Genomic DNA, 24,897 nt, shown 5'->3' on the forward strand with positions numbered 1-24,897 from the left:
TCCCTCTCTTTTCCCTCTCTCCCATTTTCTCCTTCCAGCTCTTTCATTTCTCTCCCTCTCCCTCTTCTCTCTCTAATTTGTTTCCCTCTCTTTTCCCTCTCTCCCATTCTCTCCTGCCAGCTCTCTTTCATTTCTCTCTATCTCTCTCTCTTTCTCCCCTTTTCTCTTTCATCTCTTTCTTGTGCATGCAAGCAAAATACCCCAGGATCATGGTGGCGGGGACAGCAACTCCTTCCATCACATGGGCAGTGTCAGCACTCCTCCATTGAATAATTAGGAAAGAAAACCACGAGACTCCATTGATAGAAATCAAGTGTACTTTTACTAATTATAAATGATCAGAAGCATAGCAAAGCGAAGACTGATTATTTAGGCGCGAAAGCAAATGATATATAGAATAACCCATTCCCCACTCCTTGGCATCCCAGTTACAGTCCAATCATAATTCTCCCAAGTGTCAGGTGCGAGATAACTTCGAAAGGCATCACCAAGATGGAATGTTGGTGCTGTTGGCCTTGGCGGGAAACCTCCTCCGCATGCGCAGTAAGACAGGCAGCAGAACTCCTGAATCTTCCTCCAGCACAATTAGTAATCCCCTCCCAAATACCATGCCCCCCTCCCCGTTTCAATGGCAGCCGAAGCAGCAGCAAAGCAGAGGCTGACAGGCGGCAAGTCACTCCCATCTGGCCACATGGGCAGCAAGCCACTCCCATCCAGTCACATGGGGGGCAAGCCACTCCCACAAATGAGGCCACACCCACAGAGTAGGTTCCAACAATTTTTGAAACCCACTGGGTGGCGGGCAAGAGTGTATCGTTGAGGACCATAAGTGGTGACCACTAGTGGCCAACAACAAAAAAGGAGATTTGGGGGGGGGGGACAAGGAGCCGAGAAGTTCCTTGTTGTGTTTTCCACAAGGAACAACAGTCCCTCTAAGGGGGGGAGAGGAGAGAGAGATGATGATGGTGGTGGTGGTGATGATGATGACGACGACAATTATCAAAAACCTTTGGAGTTTGACACTATAATACGTTATCTAAAATTATAAATAATCTTATTTTCAGATGCATTTTTTTGTCCAATTTGTAATTGCGGATAAAGGGGGATGGAGAGGCCCAAGTTGCTGCTCTACAGATCTCCTCTATAGAGGCCTGTGTGATCCTTGCCGTCATCATGGCCACGCTCCTGGTAGAATAGACCATGATATGCCTAAGCACCAAAAGGGGCTGGGTTTTGTAGGCTATGCACACCCGAATCCACCATCCCACCTTCATCGGGGTGACCCTGGTACCCAAGAAGGAAGGCTGAAAGGAGACAAAAAGTCCTCCAGAAAGAGGAGGTCTGCTTAATGTAAATACAGAGAGCCCTCCTAAAGCCCAAGATGTGCTATTTCTTTTCCCAGGCGTGAGTGGGCCCCGGACAGAAGTTTGACAGAATCAACTCCTGGGCCCTGTGGAACCAGGAATTCACCTTGGGAACAAAGGAGGGATCCAAGCGTAATACCACTCTGTCTGGATGGAATATGCAGAGGTCCTCCCTCGCCGAAAGGGCCGCCAGCTCCAAAATCCTTCTGGCTGACATGATGGCAACCAAGAATGCTACCTTGCAGGAGAGGAAGCGCAAAGAGGCCAATCTCAGTGGTTTGAAGGGGCTCTCAGTAAGAGCATTTAACACCTTTGACAGGTCCCAGGTTGGGTACCTGTGTACGACTAGAGGCTTTAAGATGGTTGCAGATTTCCTGAGAAATCTGCAGACGGTGGGATGCTGTGAAAGCGAGCCCAGGGTTCCATACAACAAAACTGAAGATAGAGCAGCTACCTGTCCGCGGACTTCTATCTGTCCCCAGGCTCCCCTGCCTGGCCTCGCTAAGCCACCCGGCTAACTATTAGCTTTCCCCACAGCATCCAGCTTGCTTACCTTCGCTCTTTGGACCAAATCCCGAGTTGCCTTGCTGTTTGGAGAATGTCTGCCTTGCTGTTTGGCTGCTCAGCTGCTTTTTAAATTCCCAGCTTTCTGTCTGCAATCCATCTCTTCAGCTAGCAACTGAATCTGCCTGCCTGCTTTGTGCCTTTAATTGGGTGGTTTTTTGTTTTACTTTTTAAAAAAGGTTACTTGGGGTTTTTTTTAGGATTTTTTTATTTTTTAGGAAATAATAGCCATTTAAAATTTATAGTTTTAGCTGCTTTTATATTTTTAGATTTGTACAGCTTTCTGAAATTTTGTGTGCTTCTGTAGTGTTTTACACTCACTACACAAACACACAAAATCACACCAAGTTGTATGTGACATTTTGTGCTTGTGATAGTTGGTTTTGTGAGTTATCTGTGATTGTGAGTTTCCTGCTTGTTGTTGCAGGGGACACTTTGTGTGCTTTTACATTGTGTGAGAGTTGCAGAATGGCATTGTTTTTGTTAAATGTGAAAGTTGCTTTTTGATTTTTTTGTGGCTCTGTGAGTTTCCTGCTTGTGGCAGGGGCCATTTTCTGTGCTTTTGCAATTCTGCTTTGTCAGGGGGTTGGACTAGATGGCCCACAAGTTGTTAAATCTGTTGCAGGGGCATTTCTGTGCGATACAGCTGCTTTTGCACTGCGTGTGAGCTTTTGCAATGTTGTGAGTCAGTTGTGTTGTTTTTGTGTAAAATGTAAGTTGGTTTTTGAGTTGTTTGTGGCTCTGTGAGTTTTCTGCTTGTGGCAGGAGCTCTTTTGTGTGAAGTGCAGCTGCTTCTGTGTAGTGTGTGAGCCAGTTGTGTTGCTTTTGTGTTAAAACTGGTTGCTTGTATTTTGTGTGCTTTTGTATTGCTCCCATCACTGGTGCTCAGCTAACAAAGCTTCTTTTTCTTGCTTTTGCAGTAGCAGCCTTTACCAGCAAGGATGAAAAGGCAACAAACTTTTATTGCTGTTATGTAAGTATTCTTACATAAGTATTCTTCATTATTCTTATTTAAGTATTAAATGCACGAAATAATTGGTATATTTTCTTTTTGTAGGTCATAAGGGCACAGCAGTGATGTTGGCTTGGCCACGCCCACCCAGTCACATGACCACCAAGCCATGACAACCAAGCCACACCCACATAATCAGTAGGGAAAATTTTTAGATTTCCCCACTGAGTCAATCCCTTGTCCAGACCATTCTGGAAGAATTCCAGGACTTGACTGATGGCTACCGAGTAAGGGTCAATCTCTGTTAGAGCACCAGCAGCAAAAGGCTGTCCAGGTAGCATTGTATATTCTGTCAGTGGAAGGCCTCCTAGGGGCATGAATTGTCCGTATCACCTTGGAGTAGTTGTCAGTACTCAGGACTTCCTGCTCAAATGCCAGGGACAAGCCACTGACAGACCTATCATATCAGTGAACCACCGTCTCCTGCACCAATGAGGGGCGATAAGCAGCAACTGCACCTCCTCCTTCAGTTCTTTCTTGATTTCCCCCAGGATCAGTGGAAGAGGCAGAAAGTTGTGGCCATTGGTTGTGAAGGGCATCGATCCTTTCTGGCCCCGGTACTGGGAACCTGGAGAAAAACCTGGGAAGCTCCATGTTGTCTGGGGTGGCAAATAGGTCCAGGACTGGAGGACCAAAGTGTTCCCTCAATTCCTGGAATTTGGCTGGGTATAGGCTCCACTCTGATTGGTCCACTGTCAAGCAATTTCTTCTGGTTTTTTTCTTTTTCTGTCCTAATGAAGAGAATCCAGGAATAGTCTGTGTGAGGAGTAAAAATTTATATCTCGACTAGCAAAATACTGAGCCAAAACTGGGAAGGGTTCTCTTTCAGAACAACATATGTGGCAGCAATTTCTTTATCAATGCATGATCCTGGGGCATTCAGATTATACACAGATGGTATCCTTGTTTCTCACTAGTTGAGATAAACTGAAAAACAATTCATTCTAGCCTGATGCTAATTCTTCTAAAAGTTTTACCTATGTTGTCCTTCATTCCATCCCCAATATAATACCGTCTTCTAAGTTCCGGAACAGTTGTTACTTTTCCTACATTAAATTTATATTTAAGTACCATTCCACCACCCATCACTACACACGCACATGCATAATTAAAGATTATTAATATTGAGCTTTTGATGCTATCTCCTAACCAGGGATTTATGGAAAAACTATTTCAATTTGCCTATTTCTTGTTTTTGTTTCTTAATGAACTTTTAATTTTTTGTATCTAATATTTAAAAATGTGGTTAGTTTATTGTTGATTATAGTTTAGTTTTTACTTTTTAGTTATTATTTTGTTCTGGCACCAGAAGAGGGATAGGAAAAAATAAACAATAAACTGTAAGTCATGGATAAATTAAGCAAACAAAAACAGAAGACTGATTTTTATTGGGATTATGAGTGGGTTAGCCTATCACAATTTGCAATTCCAATACTGCTCAAATCCAATGTGACAGGAACTTACATCATCATCTCATCATCAATGTAAACTATTTCAGTAACTAAAAACAATATTTACAAACTAAGTAAATCAATGTTGAAGGTGATAGCTTTATCATGGAAATACAAACTTCAACAGTTCATTTATTAAAATACAGAAAACAGTTTGTTATTAAAACAGGATATGGTCACAAGTGCATACTGTAAAAGTGGATAGTACATTTTGTTGTTTTATACTGTTAATAGTTTATTAAGTGGTATTCAACCTTGTAAATGGCAAATTGTTGAAAAATTCACAGAACTAATTAATATATTCAATAAATAGAAAGAGACCTTTACAAAAAATCTACAGTTACTGTACCACAGAAAAGTCTACTTCATTTTCAGTTTAACATAATGAAAAGCAAGAATGTCAATCACAAAAAATTATTCATATATTGCACTCAATCAAAATATGAATACCTCATTAATATTCTGCTAAAATATTTCAATACATTGTGCTTTTCCAAAGTGATGAGAAACATTTTATTAATATCAATCTACTGTACATATGAATTTCATTTTCTGGGTTTTCATTATTTCAATTCTGATTGTGCATAAATGTAATAAACTGTGCATATGCACAATATATTTATATATGTATTAATAGATGGCTGCACATGTGCTTGTTCAAAGACATTCAAGCAACTTAATTTCAGAGATTTTTTTTTATTCCATCATCTGTTGGAGAAATTCTAAATTATTTGAATGTATAAAAAAGTTGTTTTTACTCAAACAGTAGTTTTCTAGAGTCCTAAAACTTTAGTACTATAAATATTTTATTTCCATCTTGTGGAATTTTAAATAATGAACTGTAAGATAAATTCAAATAGCTTTCATCTACAATGGCTGTATATTCCTGCACAGAAACTAATTATTCAAAATAAATGTTTAATACAAGACTAGTAAACCATAAAATATGTAGAAAATTGTGTAAGGATGAATTAATACTGTTATAATAAACATCCCAGAGATTTCATAAAATTAGTTAGATTTTCTCCATTTTGTTCAGATATTTCAGAAAATGGAAAGAGTTTTCAAAAATGTCAAATACAAACAATTGCAAAAAAAAACCTATTTATTAAAAAATTGGGTCTCTGGAAATTTGAAAAGTCTCTATTTGAATACAAATAGAATTATCAGTACATGGTACAGTTAATATAAAAACAGTCTATCAAGCTGCTTCTTGCTTAAAAACAGAAGTATAAAATCTTTGTTAGAAAGTATTTTGGTTGAAAAGCAACACTGTAAAAAGCAGTGGGTGGGAGGAATAAAAATAAGCAATGTTACTCTTGCACAAGGATTCAAAGATTCATGAACATGTAGGAAGCACTAGAATGTGATGCCAATGTTCATGTACATTCTTTAATCCCCCAGAAGTTGTTATAAACTAACTAATTAGCTGAAACCAGAGGGGAAGAACTGTGCAAATTTGGGAAGATTATCAATATAGCCATGCAAAAATAAAAATGCCAGGTTGTATTTTAAGAAGATAAAATTAAATCTTTTCCTTCCAAAATATTGTATTATCTGTTAATTGTTATGACCTATTTCCCACATAAAGCATACGATTTAAATGTGATGCAATTTTAAAACCAGTTTGTTGAAAGTGAGGAGTAAAATCAAAAATAATTCTAATCCACACTACTCTTCCATTTAAAAATGCTAAAATATTTTAGATTAATATCTTTTCAATTTCAGAAGGAAATATTGTACTACTGTTTCTTGGGTTGGTTTACAGATTCTTAACGCCAAAAAAATAAGAGTCACTCTAATCATTTTGAATTCACTGCCACTATAAAAGTAGAACTGTAGCCTGTTCCAAATGAAGATAAATAACGTTCTCCTCTTCCAACTCTGCACTATGCCAAGACCTACTGTATATTCTAAGCTAGGGGTGCCAAACTCATGGCCCTTGGGCTAGATGTGATGCGTGCTGGCCACACCCACCCCTTAGCAAAGTGGGGGATCACGATACATCACAAGACGACATGACACTGCAGGTTTGACACCCATGTTCTAAGCCCAAAGCAGTTTTACATCACTACTGCCTGTACACATTAAGTAATACAAACAATGACTTGCACCAATTTTAGTCAAAGTTTAAGTTTAAGTACTTTTAGCAGCTGGATCAATCATATCAAGATAGACCAAAGCATTAACTGTCTGGGATGATGAGAAAGGAAAAAAAATTCTCTTTATAGTATTAGAAAATAATAATATATATACAGTTACATGCTGTATATAGTAAAATATTCACTGCTGTTACTAAGGGCAGAAAAGATTTGCATATACTGAAATACTGTAGTTATTTTCATAGTTACGATTTGGAAATAGTGGCTTGAACTCACATTGTTCAGTACTGGCACGATAATGACATGTTAATTTTTTTTATAACAGATTGTGTACACAGATCTGAATATTGTTTTTCAAATATCAGCTGCTACTTTAACTGACCTATATCAGGGCGCCTAAGAAAGAAGGTTCTTGCTTTTAAGTATGGAACTGGCAAACTAATTCTAGGCCACATCTAATAATGACTGAAATAGCACCCAGAAATAGCACAGTGATACTAAAGATTTCATCTGATAGGCCTATCATACAATCATTCTCCAATACAACTTATCTGCTGGGCAAATTAATTCCTAAATCTCCCCACGTGTTAAAACATCAATATTATAAAATATTTACTCAAATGATCCATACTATTCCATTTTAACATTTAGTCATTGAAAGAATTTAGGTTTTTATTGCAAAATAAAAGTAACTTGAAGCAGTTTAGTTGACTAAAATAAGAGCATGAGGGATCCTAAGATGGTACCATCATTGAATGGCCCCTCTTCTACACAGCAACATTAGTTAGGACGTTATTGGTCTGTTGAGACAGTAATGCTGATAGTAGGTAGTCGCTGCTGATTAGATTGTTTGTTTGGAACCATAAGGTCTATTCTTTCAGTTTCAAATATCAGATTCCCTTCTTGCAAACTGCACACTGAAAGCCTATTTGTTTCTGTGCCATTATGATTACTTGGGATCATACCACCACAGACCTGCTCAAAGGATTTACTAAAAAGAGTAGTGCTAGTTCTAGCTAAGCTATGACTCCCTGATTTTGGCAAGGATTGGCTGCTAGTTAGGGTCAGCCTTTTTAAAGAGAGAAGCTCTAGATTTTCACTCAGTGCCCTCTGACTTTGTTTGTAAGATAAATGTTCTTTGTAAGATTCAGCACTCATATCTTTTTCTTTTCCTCCAACTTTGTTTCCTCCAGGCCTTCGTTGACTCTTGCCCATTATTGTTTTATTACTGGTGTTACTGCTACTTTTTGATGAAATAGAATGACTTGTAGAAGTAGCTCTAGAGTAAAAACCTTCATCAACTTCAGATACTTCTATTAATTCTTCTTCTGGAATTCCTAATTCGTTACCTGCATGGAGACAGAACACTATATATTTCATTGGTTCTTGATAGATCTTTCTATTCAAGCACAAAGCAAAAGATTTAAGAGCAGACAAGAAGCTCATCTATTATATCAATGTAATATAGCAAAATATAAAGAAACAGAAAGCATGCTTACAATCTCATTGTGATTTTTTTTTTAAATGCCTGTTATTCATGCAAGATTCAGAAGAGATGAGATCTATATCTACAACAGCTAGAAAGAGGAATAAACCCATATATGAGCAAGGTATCTACATACTACAGACAGCAAAATAATCATGGAAATAGATAATCAGAACAGCTGAATAGCCAACAGGGCATCAACTGCAGCTGCTCACATTTTTAGCAAATCCCGTTGTGTTTCATATTTAAAGGGCTGAATGGCCACATTCTGTACTAAAGAGTTAAATTTGGTGATGATTCCGGAAACTTAACACACTGGAGCATGTAACAAATGGGAAAACATTAAAATAAATTGATATTTTTATGTACATTTGAAAGAAAGGGTTATTTCAAATGTATAAAATAAAAATGATGGAATGACTCAGAACTGAAAAGTCCAACTTGAACATTAATGAAATTTGAAATCTCCCAGTGTGGTTTCCCAAGCTAAGATAAATCTATTTGTTGTCAGCATGCTATCAATATGTGGAGCACAGAGATCAGCTCTATGTGTAAAGCATGCAGTTGTGTTTGACTAAAAGTACATGCAAATGTCTATTGTTGATTACTAAAATCTTCAAAACATGCAGCCATGACCCTTTCAATTGATACCTTTTTGAATGTAGCTACAAAGTGTTCTGCTAAAATTGCATTCTGCCAGGTGAGCTTATTCCATCCTCCATAATTTTTCTTACAGATTTTTGCCTCCTGATCTCTGGCAAACCTTTGCTGTCAACTCTAGGTTCTGTAGGAATTTCCTGTACACCCTGAATATGTTGATCACTCTCTCCTGGCATTCTGTTTTTTTCCCCATTCCTGGTTCTTTCTCCAGCCACATTTGTGACACTAATCTCGGGTATAACAAAATTGCCCGATTCAGCAGTGTCATTAGTATTATCTGGTTGCTCTAGAATTAAAGATGAATAAAACAAAAAAGAAAGAAAGAAAAAAGATGGCTGAACCAAAAAAACATGGAGACAAATAAAAAGACACGAATTGGACAGAAAACCTAATAGTCTGAAGGTTTTAAAGTCAGATTTAATTTCCTGGCCTGTCATTAGTAAAGGGAGTTCTTACATAATATTTAGAGATACTAAGCCATACAATGTTTCTGAAAATGGGATGGAATATAGGTTGTAGTATCAAAAAAATAACAATGAACTCTTTGGAATCGAGCTTAACTGAAAAAATGTACCTGCTACATACTAAAGAAGTTAGTTAATACATTAACATTTACTTTACAGTTCTTTTTAAATATATCCACTAACAGTATAAGGTATATTTTACTTGATTAAATATACATTAGTATCTCAGAACCAAATCAGTGATTTGGTCATATTCAAATTATTTTTACACTATTACACCAGGACAATTTTCTAAAATGTGCAGATTCAAATTATAAAAAAAAATATTATTTTGAAAATTCAAGGATTTCTATCTTTCTGAATTCAAACAGATGATAAAGCTCTCTTTCTTGCCATCTACGTTCTACTACACAATGTGGTGCTTCCTCACAAGGACCAATGTCCATATCATTTATTTTGTTATCACTAGTAGCATACAGCACAGAGGAGACAATGCAGTCAATCTTCCCATTTTCCAGACTTTCTTTGTGGATTGTCTGTATATACGCTGGGAAGTAAGGAAGACAAATAAGGCTTTATTAAGACTAAAGTGTGAATCCTGCATACTTTATATCATACATCTCTTTTACCTTTCTATTTCTATAGCAAATAAATGCATAAAATTAAATAAGATAAAATTCAGATTAAACAAATGAATGCTTTAATCAAATCAATATTATAATAGTTTCCAAAATACTATGTTTTTTGTTCAATGAATTCTAAAGTTATTTTTAATACCCTTGTATTATAAAAACTGCACAGTACCTTAACTAATATAGCACAATTTCCAATGCAAATATCAATAAAAATGTATAAATATTGTGTCATTTGGACACATATTACACATTAAAAACATTTTTCTTTATGAATCTCTTAAGTTATTGAGTTTGATTTATAGAAATATTGTACTATTGAAAAAGAAATATAAATAGCAAGATTACTTTATCACAATTGCTCTAATTCATAAAGACTGCGTTTTGGATATATGATCTACAATGCAGTTATCACTTATTCTGCAGTATTTGATGATTGGTACTTAGAGTGTACATTTGACTAGTTACAATGACCTCACAGTTGTATACTTATGTATTGGATGAAATATTCAGAATAAGTGATGGACACTGACCATATTTGGATTTGGTCTCATTTGGCAATTTAGAAAATAGGCCAGTTCATCAAATCTCCATACTTTATGTTAACTTCCTGGAAAACTTCACAGAAAAATATATAGCTATAGACACTACTAAGGGTATCTATCCAATTTTATAAGTGACAGAATTTTGGAAAATGGCACTCTTTCACTTCTTTAAAGAGATTTAGAATGAAGCCTATAGTTTGTTTTGCTTTGAGACAAAGTAGATGACTACAAAAAGAATGTGATTCAAGTTCACGCTCCTCCCACCCTTTCCTTCCTTTGGATTTAGTAGCCACCCAATTCTAATAGATTAGGGAGGATTCAAAACTGAATCATTTAGGGTGATCAGAGAGCTACTAGAGATTTCCTTATAATAGAAACATCTCTATTACTCTTTCCTTCCTGCTTCTCAAAAGTTTTACATGAAATAAAAATTAAATGTAGTCGGCACAGTCATTGCTTTTTTTTTTTTTTTTTTGCACAAATGTCCTCCAGATTACTTTATAAGGATTTTGTTTCTCTATATGAAGGATCAAAATGAAATGTGTTTCCTTAACAAATGTATGAACATTTCATTGTACTTTCCATTTATTGATTTCTAAGTTATTATATACAATAAAAGGACATGGAAAGAGGGAAAAAAGTAAAAACAACCCAAAAGTATAAAAGATGGCTGTATATATAGGATAGCTTTATTGAGAAATAAATGGAGCAGCCGCAGTGAGTTTGGCTAAAGTTTGGAACAAAGCAAGCTCTAATAAAATGAAAGTTGTAGCAAGAACATAAATCTTATTAAAAATGAAATGCTCTGCCAAACTAAAAAAGTATGCATAGATACTATATAAACACAGTCAAAACCACTTTTTAAAGGAAAAGGAAAGGGGAAGTGAAAAGTATTGAGTCATCATAAGCAGTTTTACAAAGTAAGCACTTGACTACCAAATGGAAAAATAATGATTTAACATATTTACAGAAATGAATAAAATCTTTTCAGAAGATGTTACAAATCTGGAATTAACTGATTAAATAAGAACAGATATCTCTATTAACGTCCCCTTTTGGTAACTGATTGCCTTTCAATAAGACTATGCCCACTGGAAAATAAAAAGTGCTTTGAATATTCTGTATTGCACCAAGTTTCTAAGCAGTTTTGACTAAAACTTGCATGCCCACAAATGGGAGCAATGTTGCTATTTTTAATAAAAATTTATAGTGCATAGCACATCAGGCTGCTTGTCTGCCCGTTACTTATCATTCATTTATTTATATAAATATAGCAAGTATATATTATCCTAGCCCAAAATCTGAACAAAAAGTCAGGTCTTCAAGGTTATTTTGAGAAACAACAAAGCTGTTACTATCTTGACCTTATGCTCCAGAAGATCCCACTATGTAATAATGATAGAACCTGAAGCGCAGCAACAGTTTTTATCGTATAGGTCAAACATGGATACATGGAATTTCCATTACTTCCATGGCATTCCAAATGCCTGATGTTTTAAGGAACAAGGAAAGAGCATCTTTCAAATCTTCCTGAGACAGAGTGTCTTTCTCCTTTTGATGCCCTCTTTCCTCCCTGCACTCCCCAACCACTATTAACGCCTGGTTTATCTGAAGTCTACCTGTAACCGGCGGGTTGTGGTTTTCTGTTGCAAATTCTCAATTCTGTTGCAAATTCTTTTTCACAGAATGTTATGAAATGTACAGGAAAGATGTTTTTCTTCTTCTATAACTGAACTATGTCACACAAAGTGAAAATTGCTTTAAAACAATGGTGAGGTCACATACAGTATATCTACTAATCCAGGCATTCTGCAAAAGCCATAGTTTACAAGATAGCTGAAGCTGCACATAGAAATGAAATTTAAAAAAAACCACATGAATGCCAAATAGCAGAAGGAAAATATTATCTATCTGTTTTTTTTAATTATAGCATCTAACTTACAGATGCTATTTATATTTAACTTTCTTTTTCTCCCTATGATGCATATATACACACATTCACTCATTCATTCATTCTCTGTTTCCACTGGAATTAAATAATAAGAAAGAAATTCCAATTTTTATTTTTATTTACTTTGGTTTCTTTGCTTTAACATTAATACAGACTAAATTATCAACCATTTTAAAGAGGGATTAATGGTTCCACTTGGTATTACCATTGTTTACCATAAAATCCTCATTAGTCTATACTTTTATGATCTAAGTACAGTTTGTCTGATTTATACATCTTGCAAACTTTACTCAGTACCATAGTTTAAGGGCAAAGCATCAATTTTAGATAATTGAATAGTTCTGCTCAATTTTGTCATTACCAGCATGTGCATTAATTTATCTTATAAATAATGTTCAGATGCTGTACTATAGATACAAAAAATTAAGCCTCCTAGAGATTCTATTATAATCCAGAAGGAAAAATAAATATCAAATCAAGTATTCTTTCTAATTTTGAAATAGATACATATGTAACCAACTGACTGATGAATGATCAGTAGAAACCAGTGCTTTTGAATAACACAGAGCATGAAAACAGCAAACAAAACCTTTCATTTTCTCAAAACATAATTTATCCACATTATTTTCTTAAAGATGCTTCTTGGTATTTTGTCTCACAGGACATCTCACAGAGGTGGGTTCATACTGGTTCAGCCAAGTAGGTAGTAACTCGGTCTGCCACACCTCTGAACCGGGCATATTTTTTACTACTGCGCATGCGCGCATAGTATGCATCAAGTGTACCCGCACACAGCACATCCCTGAGCAAACCAGTAATAGAAGAAGCTGGAACCCACCCCTGAATTGCATAGCATATTAAACTGCAATAGGGATCAGATCTTTTTAGTCCAGATCTTAAGGGATATGTAATCCAAAGAACCCAAGTTCTTGGGTCAATCAACTTCAAAAATTGAGATAGCAATATTGAAAAATCAAGAAGATGCCACCCCTTTTCAAACTAATAAATGATTATACTAAATATGGAAAGCAAATCTAAAAGTGAAAGTACTTATCTCTTGAATTATGGTTTATCTTGAAGCAAAATGTTACTTTGTTCTGAATTATCAATCAACATTTTAAAAAAATGTCTCCACATTTCTTTGCCAGCAGAACAAGTCAGTATTTGTTTAACTAAACTAAAATTCTAGACTTGTTCTCCTAATAAGCTGGGTTCTAACTGTTGGATACATGCTTCTTTCCAGCAGAAGTATTTAGAAGTATGTAGAAGCTCTTAAATGTATTTGTAATAAGTCAAAGTAAGTTCAGAGGAAATTTATTTATAAAATAACCCCCAAATTCTCCACCAGCAGCCAAAATGGCACTTTATTTTCTCTTTGTTTTGTTACATTATGAAATTCTTTTCCTGAAGGAAATAGCATCCAATATATTGGATGCTTAAGGATCTGCAGCAATGCTTGCATACCTTGCAAATTATCCTTCTTAATAGAATAACTGTTCATCTTTATTGCTTTACTAATACTATCAAGCCTCTTGCCTTATTCTTTGTTATCTGCTGCAGCAAACACTTGTCCTAACCATTGCCTCTTGAACTTCAGCACCTGTATCATCAAGCATGACTCCTGCAGAAAGGTAACAGTAGTAAAAATAGTGTCTAAAAAATGAAAAATATATATCTTTTCTGGACTACCAATATATTTATACTTATATAAAATATTGGAAACTACATTAGCTAGACAAAAACAAAACTACAGGTTAGTTATTGAGTTTAGCAATAGATCAGTATTTCCATTATAAGCTCTTAACAGGGTAGCAAAGAGAAACAGCAACTAACCCTATCACTAATCAAAAATATAGGAAAAGAACTCTATTTATAAAATTATATCTTCTTTGTTGTTCAAATACACTAATAATTTTACTTACTATTACTAACTATTCTGCATCCAACCTTAAAGCCACAAAATCATTATTGGGTCTATGAATCCATTCTCTAGTGCTGAATGTATATCAAAAGATAGAAATACCTTTTCTATATTTTGCTATATCTGCAATGTATAAGACATAGTACATGAAGAACAAAAGCACTGTGCAATAAGTATAAAACTTTTATTAATGGGAGCATACTTATAAACACTGCTGTAATAAAAAAAATGAGGGAAATTATATTAGATTAAGAAGAATAACATGATTAATCAATCATGTCAATAATTATTTTGAAACAATGATATACGAAATCAAAAGTGCAATGAATATGTTAAACCAGAATTTTAATATAATGTATAACATTGACTACAAATAATGTATGATGAACTGTAAAATAAGCATTGCCTGGTTTCTTATGCTAATAAAAACAAAAAAGACAGACATAAAACCTCTTTATATTATAGAAATGAAATAACATAAAAGTTAATTGGCCTTTTATACATGGGATCTCTTATTAGTATAAATAAGAATATCAATTTTTAGATAATCATGGTATGCCAGTTTTTATTAATTTTAATATTAATTTTTTGTTATGGTATAATTAAGATTTTCAGAACCAAAGTTCTTACCATGCCTTTTCCATCTATGGCCCCGAATAGACATGCTAGTCACAGCATTTCTTGATATCCTCGATGCTGTAGGAGTAATTTCAACCTGAATACATTTAGTACCTTCTTTGTTAGATTTTATGGCACCTTGAGGCAATGAAGCTTTTATTGCATTAGCTACCTAAAGAAAATAACAATAATTAAATAAAATGTGGGTAAGATTGTCACATTAACATCAGATTTTGAATTGAAACAATATTTACCATACATCAAAAATTGCATCAGATATAACAAAAATCAAGAGAGGTAGTAATTTGACTTCCATCTGTTCACAATTACCGCTTTGGTTCAGATGATTAAAGACTTCAATCAGAAAACATTTGCTTTAAAAGCTACTGCCAAATCCCATTAATGATTACATTTCCTCATCTTGTTTTTTTTTAAGCCACCCACTAAATAGTGTATACATTTTTTCCCCTGACAATTTATTTCCTCTGTGCAATCATTCTTTCAGTAGCTGAAATCTTTCATACTAAGAAAAATAATGAAGCAGTGCTTTGGACTATAGGATGAAAATATGTATCTGAATGCACTCCAGAAAAGCATTTTTCTGCCAGTTACTTGATGAACAATCTAGTAGAAACAGATTGTTGCTTTCTCACTAGACTTCCTTTTAGTGCTCAATGATCCTGCTAAAAATTGCTGTGCTTTGTAGCATGGAATATTTATGATTTCTGATAAAGATAATGTTGCATATATATATATAGTAGGACTATGCAACAAAGCACCTATTTTGAAGACAAAAATGTGATCTGGACTATGCAAATCAATGATATAAAGACAACATCTATCTACAACTGTCTTTAAGACATTGGGAAAAATGATATAAGTTGCAGACACTTGCTGTGTTCATGGTCATTGCACTCCAAAGTATGAATCCAGTCCTGTTTTAGGCATAGTGAAGCCACCAGGTGGCTTTAAACCTGTTATGTTCTCTCAGCCTTAGGAACAAAGCAATGGCAAACTGTTTCTGAAAATGTTATCAAATGTGCATATCAATTTCATACATATTCTCCTTTGTTTATATAATGTCAAACAGAAGATACAAAACAGGTTTTCTCTATGCAAATGACTCAATCTCAGAATCCATCACAGAAGGCAACATCTTGCTCAAAACCATTATCCTGTCAATTGCACGCAAAAATATTGGAGTATTTAAATCAGCTACTTTAAGTGGTAGAGTTTGAGTTAAGATTGAAAAGTAAGACTGAAAAGTAAAATGCTAAAATATAATCTTGTCTTACAAACTTTTTCATAGGCATTATAATCTGTCCCTTTCAGATTACTTCTAACTCTTACATAGGTGCTATTGTGGAATGTGTTGATAAATGGTAAAATAAATATTAATGTCAGTATACCAGTTTGCCCTGAATTTGTCTCTGGAGATACCAATAGTCTGCAACCCTGGAACTATTTATTTAGTAACTGTTCAAAGTTACAACAGCATTGAAAAAAGTGACATGACTAGTCTCACACTTACAACTTGACAACTGGCAAATATTTATGACAGTTGCATTGTCATGGGATTATGTGAACACCATTTATGACTTTTCCAACCAACTTCTAGAAAGCAAAGCCAATAGGGGATGCCAGGTTCATTTTAAGACCACATGTTTTACTTAATAACTACAATGATTTACTTAACAATTGTGACAAAAAATGTCATAAAATGGAGAGAAAAATATTTAAACACTGCCTTGTTTAGTAATAGAAATGTTGGGCTCAATTGTCACTCTAAATTGAGAATTAGCTGTAGAGTCAACAGCATTTCTAAAATCCAAGAATGTATCACAAAGGGAGGATTCCAACACTCCTATTCATTTATTAGGTTTTTTTTTCACAATTTTGATAAATGTATTGGGGAAAACCCTAAACACTATTTGCTCTTCACCTAAAATGGACTTATTTTCTATTCTGAAAGTTCCAATCAAAATGCCTGGCATAGAGTTTGCAAGTATTGTTCAACACATTGATTGGACTATAATTGTCAAGCTTATTTCTTGTACCTTTGTCAAAAAGAGGAATTATAACACTCAAACCCCAATCACTGGATATCACATTTTATCCATGTCTATGAAGACAGAAGCCCAAAATGGAACTTACACCTCATATTTTTCTTAAATAACTCTGACAGTAATTGGCATCTTACCAGGCCTAAGCTACTGTATTAAGAATTTTATTGCTCTAATTGAGAGCCAGTTTGGTTTAATTGTTAAGGCACACTTCACTAGAAACCAAGAGACTATGAATTCTAGTCCCAGTTTAAAAATGAAAAGGTGGGGACTTTGGGCCAGTGACTCTCTTTCAGCCCAATCTGCCTTACAAGGATGTTTTGGACAAAATAGCAGAAAGAAAGAATATTGCCGTCTTGAGTTTTTTATAAAAATAATAAAGATAGAATTTTTAAATCTAAATAAAATAAATATTAACTTTTATATCTTAGAAACTAAGATTGTGGAAGTCAGGAGTGAATCTTCAAAAAATGCTCAGCAGGGTCTATGTGGATCAGTGGTGGGTTTCAAAAATTTTTCGAACCTACTCTGTGGGTGTGGCCTCCTTTGTGGGAGTGGCTTGCTGGCCATGTGTTCTCTTCCCCCCCTCTCTCCTTGCTTTTGTCTCTCTGTCCCTTTTTCCTTTTTCCTTTCATCTCTCTCACTTTTTCTTTCCTTTTTTCTTTTTTATTTATTTATTTATTTATTTATTCCTTCTCTCTCTCTCTCTCTCTCTCTCTCTCTCTCTCTCTCTGTGTGTGTGTGTGTGTGTGTGTGAGTGGTGGGTTTCAAAAAATTTTGGAACCTCTTCTCTAGGTGTGGCCTGCTTTCCAGGTCCACTAGTGGAACCTCTTCTAACCGGTTCGGTAGATTTGACGAACCGGTTCTACCGAACTGGTGCGAACTGGTAGGAACCCACCTCTGATGTGGATGTTGCCACCTCTGTATTAAAATATGACTGAATATCGGAAAAGGGGGTTTTATGAATAGGATATCTGATCCTTCTGCCTTAAAGAACTGAAAGAGTTTACTAGTGTTGTAATCTAACAAATTTTTATTTCATTATTTGGAGAAATTATGTGAAAAACAATTCCTACCAACAGAGCTTTGTTATTTAACTTGCCAACAGAATGATCTAATCAATTTTCAATGCAATGAAATCAATTTTCAAACCATAGAAACAATTTTATTAATGAAAATGTAATCATGTGACTGTGGGAGAGGGGCAGCCGTCAGAATTTCAAAACCAGGTTGTAAGTGGTCCTGAGGAAGTCTGATGTAATTATGAACAATCGCTAAGTGACTACTCTTAAGTAAAATACTATCAGTATAGCACAGAATCAGGATATGAAATTTTCAATGTTACCTTCCAGTCAATTCAAGACCAATTTTAAAATGGTGAGTATTGCCTTAAGGTGTCCTACTACAGCAGTCTCCAAACCTTTTAGCACCAAAGACCAGTTTCACGGAAGACAATTTTTCCATGGACCATTGGGGGTGGAGAGAAGAACACGCAATCTAGATCATTCACATGTGTAGTTTACAGTAGGGTTAGCGCTCGTATGAGAATCTAATGCCCGATGATCTGAGGTGGAGGTGAAGTGGTGAGGCTAGCACTGGGGAGCTGCTGAAAATTCAGAAAAAGTTTTGTCCACTGCTCACCTCCAATTGTGTAGCTTGGTTTCTAACAGGCCATGGATTGATACCAGTTCATCCCCTGGGGGTTAGGTATGCTTGACCTACACACACAATCAGGATTACTAAATAATTGGAAGCTCCTACAAAGAGCCATTTAACTGAAATCTTTAGGAAAAGTATTTTACATATTGTAGTGCATTAGATTTTTCTGATAGTGATAATGCAAGTCAAGAAACAGAGTCTGGTAGTAATGTCTGCTACAAAACTTCACAATCTTAGGATATCAATTTAGTTCTTGTATTTTTCCACTACATAAATACTGTATTTATTACAAAAATTATTCAACCTTCAATAAACTGTTTTTGTTAGTTTTTGTTTTTTGTTATAGAATGCTATAACTGCTGCACATCTATGAGAACATGATTTTCAGAGACTTTGCTTTGTTTTAAATTATTTTAAGCATTTTAGCTGGTCTGTGACTGAATAAATATTTGATGATAATGATGATGATGATGATATAATGACATTTTGTTTCTGTAAGATACTTTAATTATGTAAGTTAAATATACAAAAATATTCAAAATAAATTTAAAAACCTGAAGAATAATACATTGGACACAAAACACCTACCAATAGTGGTTCTGGATATAACTCCAATTGTGCTCTGTATAAAACATCATCCATTGCTTTACGAGCCAGATCCCATTCTCCATTATAACTAGAATGTTAAGCCAAAAAATGAAAACTGACCGCATGCTATAATATAATATGATTATTCTTTCATTATCATAGCCATGCATATTAGTCATGAACAGATATTTAGTAAATGGTTTCTAATATTATAAATACAAAAATTATACATCCAAGAAAAATTAGTAATTTGGGAAATATTTCAATGATTATAGAATATGTCTATGTCATCTTATTTTGTTTCCTTCTGTAATGTTAGGTAAGAAATATATATCTCCACAATGAATTCAAAATGGATCAGTCATTATAATAGAACAAGGATATGATGTTTCATTATACTTAAAGGCAGCTTTTTATAAATAAATCAGATCTCAATGATTTGTTGCTCCATACCATTTTTTATGCCCAAGAACCTCTGTAATCATACTATTACAATTCAGTAGCTTTGTTTCCTGCGATTATCGGTAAAGAGAAGTAGTGCATATCTTAAGTATAATAATATAGGAAAAGAAAAAAAGAAAAAATGTTGCAACTGTTGAAACCAGAAGAAAGCTTGAAAATTTCTTGCAACATGCATGATGAAATTCCACCCATTTAACATCCACTCCAGTCTGTATTTCAAGGTAGCAATGAATTCAATTCATTGAATGGATTTATAAGTTACTCTTTTTCAAACAACATGCCAAACAGTGTAAATCCTAACACCTATAAGAAATATTAATCCTTCTTATAAACACGTAGTACCAAGTATCAAATGAGATGTGATAAAGCACCCACACACGCAGACATGAAATTAAATGACTAATTGTATATGAATATTCATGCACATGCGCATACATATTGGGGATAGATCAGACAGACAGATATTTTCCATGGAAGCATTAGTGATCAGAATACATTGATAAAATTTATGCACAGGAAAAAATTAATATCCCTTCTACATCACTACTTCAAAGCAGTAATAAAGGTCTGTGACTTTTAAAATACAAACACATGCTGTATCTCAATCACAATGTTTCTGTCATAACTATTATTGTACCAGAATGCAAATTTGCTTTCTCAACATGGTTTCCTAACCAAAAAAATAGCAACATTTTAACTATCAGTTAACTATCAGGAATTTGCTAAAATTGCTACTTAAAAATTTAGATTAGATAATTTTCAAACAGAATGCTATCTATAAAAGAAATCTGAACATTTAAAAACAACACAAATTCCATAGGATTACAAATTCAAGATTTTGCATATTTAACATATATGTTTCTATCATTTAACATGTACATGTTTCCTTTTACCCAGTGTTGATTTCAATAGTCGAGTTATGATGACTAAGAATTGTGGGCGGATGGGTGGAGTTGAGGACTGTTGTGGTCCTAAGTATGAGCAAGCTGCCAATCAGTCAAATTTTGTTCATGTGACCATGGGGGCCATTACTTCAGGGACCAGACAAAAGAACCATCCTCTCAGTACCACCATAACTTCAAATGGTCAATGGTTGTTAAATAAGAATTATCTGTAGTAATTTCAGAATCACCAGCCTATGGGCATAAGATAATCATTGTCATATAATGTGGTTTGCTGATAAAAGTTTAACAATTGGCTCTGCCAGCTCCATTACCACCACTGCCCCATGTGAAACCAGCATTTTAGGGAGAGAAAGGGTAGTCTTTCAGATTCTAAAAAATATTTTTTTAAGCATCTGATTGATCCTAATCTCAATTACTATAGATTTTGCAGTTTTTCCCTCATGAAACTACATGTCTGTTTTGGTTTTACTTAAAAGAAGTGATAAGCAGATTTTTTTTTTTCATTTTGTAGGGCCAGAATCAACTACTGATTGTCATTCAGGAAGTTACTTTGGACAGTTTATAAAAACAATAGGAAGAAAGTTGAAAAATTCTTACCTTTACAATGTCAACTGTGAGAGTTCTGAATTCTGCCTCTGCTATCATATAAATAAGCATTCCATTTTGTATTTTATATATAACGTGCTCTAAAATTCACTATTACATGTATATACAAGACATAGATTTACTGAACTTACAAAGCATAATAAATCCCTGTTAACATTTGCACCATGAATTCAGAGGAGACTGGAATTCTGCTGTTTATGCCTCTGTATTTTCTTACTTGTTGCCGAGGGTACCCACAAACACAGATTCTAAAAGAAATACCAATATTAAAATTACCATTACTATTTTAAAATTGCTATATTGCACCATCCAACACAACTTTAAAATATTATGGATTTCAAAGTGAAAAAGAACTACCCCCAAAACAATCAAGAAACAAGTAATTCTTCTGTAGGCCAAATAGGTGGGTCAGCAAAGTGCACATACTATTTAGGAGTGTAACGTAGGATCTTTTACAGATTAGTGATGAAGTTTAGAAATATATTTTATATCACTATCGTGACAGTTGGGGAAAAAAATATTCCAAAATGAAAAAATGCTTTACATATAGTAGTATATCCTGCACCCCAAAATAAAATTAGTAGATTGCCCAATACTGCACTTCCAAAATATTAGATTCTCTCGAGTAGGTAATCTCTGATTATCTCATTATCCTTCAAAATGATCCAATGATTCTACTTTGCAAACTGTTTGCCTGTTTGTTTCCAAGTATAATTTAAGGTGCTTGTCACTACCCATAGAGCCCTACATGATATAATGCCAGCATACTTGAGGGACTGTAATAGTATTGTCTCCCATTACTATTTACCTAATCTAGCTGATCTGTCAGTGTTTATAAACTCAGAGTTCCTTTAATTAAACAATGCCAGGATGCCGGAAGCATGTCTTCTCTGTAGCATCACTTGTTCTCTGGAAGTTGGATTCTGGATTCAAATGGACCCTATCCTATTTCTTTTCCAAAGAACTGTCTCTTTCTCCGGGCCTTTGGTGAGCATGACTGAAATTCCTTTTTCTTCTTTTTCTGTGTTCCTATCCATAGTTTTCTTTTTCTTTTTTTAATGTTTTAACAATTTGTAAACTGCTCAGAATTGGTGGGAGCCAGGCAGCATTTACATTTAAAAATTATTATTAATTGGTTCCTTTGTAAACAGTATAAGTATAGTATTAATTGTTTTTATACTGATAACTAGTATAATTTCATATTAATAGTATAAATTAGTATAAATTATTTTATACCAAAGATAGATAGCACTGACTGACTGACTAAATATTAATACAATTTCAACTACAATTTTAATTTTTAGATTTAACTCTTACTCATAGCTCTACCAGTCATCCCTGCTTGCCTGGGATTTCCACATCTTTCTACTAAATGATCTGCACAGTCCTGGAGTTAAAATGGTAACTGGAACTGCAGTATTGCTCTTGCTAAGTTACATGACATCAAACTTTGTACACCAATTATTATAACCTCATAAGCTTCTATTCTGAATAAATTATTTCAGCAAATACATACAAATTATAGTTGATTTTTTTCCAGAAAGCTTTCTTTTCAAAGACTTATATTGCAATAATAAAATATCTTCAACTTTTCGCTCTACAATAAGTAAATCGCTCTATTGTATCACATCTAATTTCAGCTATGTCTTCCATAGGGGTGTCACACAGTGAAGTTTAAAAGACCTATATATTTTATTTATTTGTTTGTTTTAGAAATTTGTAAGGCACCCAACACTATAATTGCTCTGAGAAGCATAGAGCAACCACAATAACAGTGTATATGGTGGAAAGCTGGGAGGAAAAACAGTAAAAGTATAATAAAGGTCAAATTCACTGTCATCCTTTTGGCTTTCCAAAAGGCCTTGAAGCATATTTCAACTAGGTTGGAACCTTCAAGAGGGAGAGAGAGAGAGAGAGAGAGAGAGGGAGAGAGATTATATCTTGGAATATGGTCCCATCACAATTATATTGCGGCTTTAATTAATCATGCACCTCAAGTAGAAACATGGAGGCATCAATTATCAAAGACTCTCTATGGTTTATTCTTCTTCTTTTTTTAGGGGAGATTACTGCATAGAAGTCCTAGCTATGAACTACTAAGAATAATATACAATGCAGCCTCTACACATTGACATGGACATTGATTTATGAACCCAGCAATCAACTATACTTCTGTTGTGTTGTGTTAATTAATATCATTAGTGTATTTAGGAAATTCAGTAAATACATTTCATGCTTTTTTGCTTTCAGGTCTGAGTGTAATTAACATCTATTGGCTTTCAAAATATATAAAAATTCTTCACTTCTTATATTATATTTTGCATAATTGTTATATAGTTGGGTAAAGTTTACTCATTCTGTGTTGTACTTTACTTATTCAATGAGCTATTTTGTGAAAAAAGTGACACATTTATAAGTTTCTCCATGTATATGGACCTTTTGATCCAAACCAACATGAGAGAGAGGGAGGGAGAGAGGACGAGAAACAGTGCCCTATTTCACTTGTCAAAAACAACAGTACTAAAGCCAAAGCAACTCTCCCAATGAGTTACAGAAATTATTACAAACTCCTAGATCACTGAGTATTAATCATTTTAATGAAGCAATAAAATGTAATTAATACATTTTATTAATACACTAGTATAGAATAGAATAGTAAATTAAATTGAATCACAATATGGATATAAAGAGTTTATGCCTCGGGGAAGATCTGAATTCTGACACGTTCTATTTAACAGGGATTTGGTAAACTGCAGTTATGTCAAAATGAGAGATATAAACGAGACTGGAAAAAATGGATTGACTATATACAAAATAAATACGGGACCAAGAAATATTCCAGTTAGCCTATGCTTAAGATCAGAAATGATTTAAATTGTTTAAAGTTAGCTCAGCAAGAAGAAGCTAAGATCAATGTAGAGATGTCATTAATTTCTTTATTTCTTTTTTCTCAATAGATTTTAGACTGTGTTTGTTAAAAATCCATACCGTGTACGAATTCTGGGAAGTCGGGGGGGGAGGAGGAGGAGGGTTGGGGGGAGGGGGGAGGGAGGGAGAGGTATACATTAGGCTAGACAAGAATTTGGTGGTAAACTAGAACTATTTTGACACAAAAAAATTGTACTCCAATGTCTTACTGATTGAGGAATGATGAAATGTTTGTTTTAAAAGAAAATAAAACTTTTGAACATGAAAATTACCTTTTTCCCCTCTCCTATATAAGCTTTTGTTTTTTAGTAAAATGTATTCTTATATAATTACAGCCATAGTTTATCATTATCAATATCTTCAGAAAAAATTACCTTGAACAGATTTGACATAAAGACTGAAGAGAAACCGCAGGCATATAGCTTAAGGCAGCATTGTACCGTAGCAAAAGGAATGTCAATACTTCAAATCTATAAAATAAGAATTATAGTTAATTTTAAGAGTATCATTAATCATGCAAATAAAACATTTCCTCTTCGTTGGTCATATCAACAATACATATAAGCCTTTTTTTAAAAATACTGTATTTGTTAAATATTAATTTATGAGAAAAGGATAATTTGCATATGCCCAGATTACTTCTTTAATATCTATAATTGAAAGCAACATAGTACATTTTACCTGTTTTGTGCTGTCAACATTTCTCTTTGCATATGAGGTCCACTATATACAACCCTGGATAAGCCATGTTGAGATAAAGCACCCTCAGTAAGAGCCATTGAACCAATACTGGAAGGCTAAACAAAATAGTTTTTTTTCAATATATCACTTAACATGGCATTAGTAATTTAAAAAAATCAAAAAGAAAAAGAAAGCAGAAAGCAGTTTATTATCAATGACTTTAAGACAGTCACCC

General features: G+C 34.3%; 1 protein-coding gene across 4 annotated transcripts in view; it reads right to left on the reverse strand.

The window, feature by feature from the left end:
- Nucleotides 1–4,309: 4,309 nt before the first annotated feature.
- Nucleotides 4,310–24,897, reverse strand: part of HYCC1 (hyccin PI4KA lipid kinase complex subunit 1) — a 40,711-nt gene continuing 20,123 nt past the window's right edge. For 2 of the 4 annotated variants that reach the window (XM_087712779.1, XM_087712780.1), the window contains exons 6-11: nucleotides 24,663–24,778; nucleotides 24,356–24,451; nucleotides 21,185–21,301; nucleotides 19,077–19,168; nucleotides 14,783–14,938; nucleotides 4,310–7,842 (exon numbers count right to left, since the gene is read on the reverse strand). In XM_087712779.1, the coding sequence (XP_087568905.1) occupies nucleotides 7,286–7,842; nucleotides 14,783–14,938; nucleotides 19,077–19,168; nucleotides 21,185–21,301; nucleotides 24,356–24,451; nucleotides 24,663–24,778 (1,134 nt within the window). In that variant the 3' untranslated portion in view covers nucleotides 4,310–7,285. Of the gene's footprint in view, nucleotides 7,843–8,630; nucleotides 8,926–14,782; nucleotides 14,943–19,076; nucleotides 19,169–21,184; nucleotides 21,302–24,355; nucleotides 24,452–24,662; nucleotides 24,779–24,897 lie in introns of all 4 variants that reach the window. The other 2 variants (XM_087712782.1, XM_014055053.2) reach the window with 2 other exon arrangements.

This window comes from Thamnophis sirtalis, unplaced genomic scaffold, assembly GCF_051295495.1.
Source record: "Thamnophis sirtalis isolate CommonGarterSnake01/CBP01778 unplaced genomic scaffold, rThaSir2_p1.2 scaffold_4, whole genome shotgun sequence".
NCBI classification, from domain to species: Eukaryota; Metazoa; Chordata; class Lepidosauria; order Squamata; family Natricidae; genus Thamnophis; species Thamnophis sirtalis.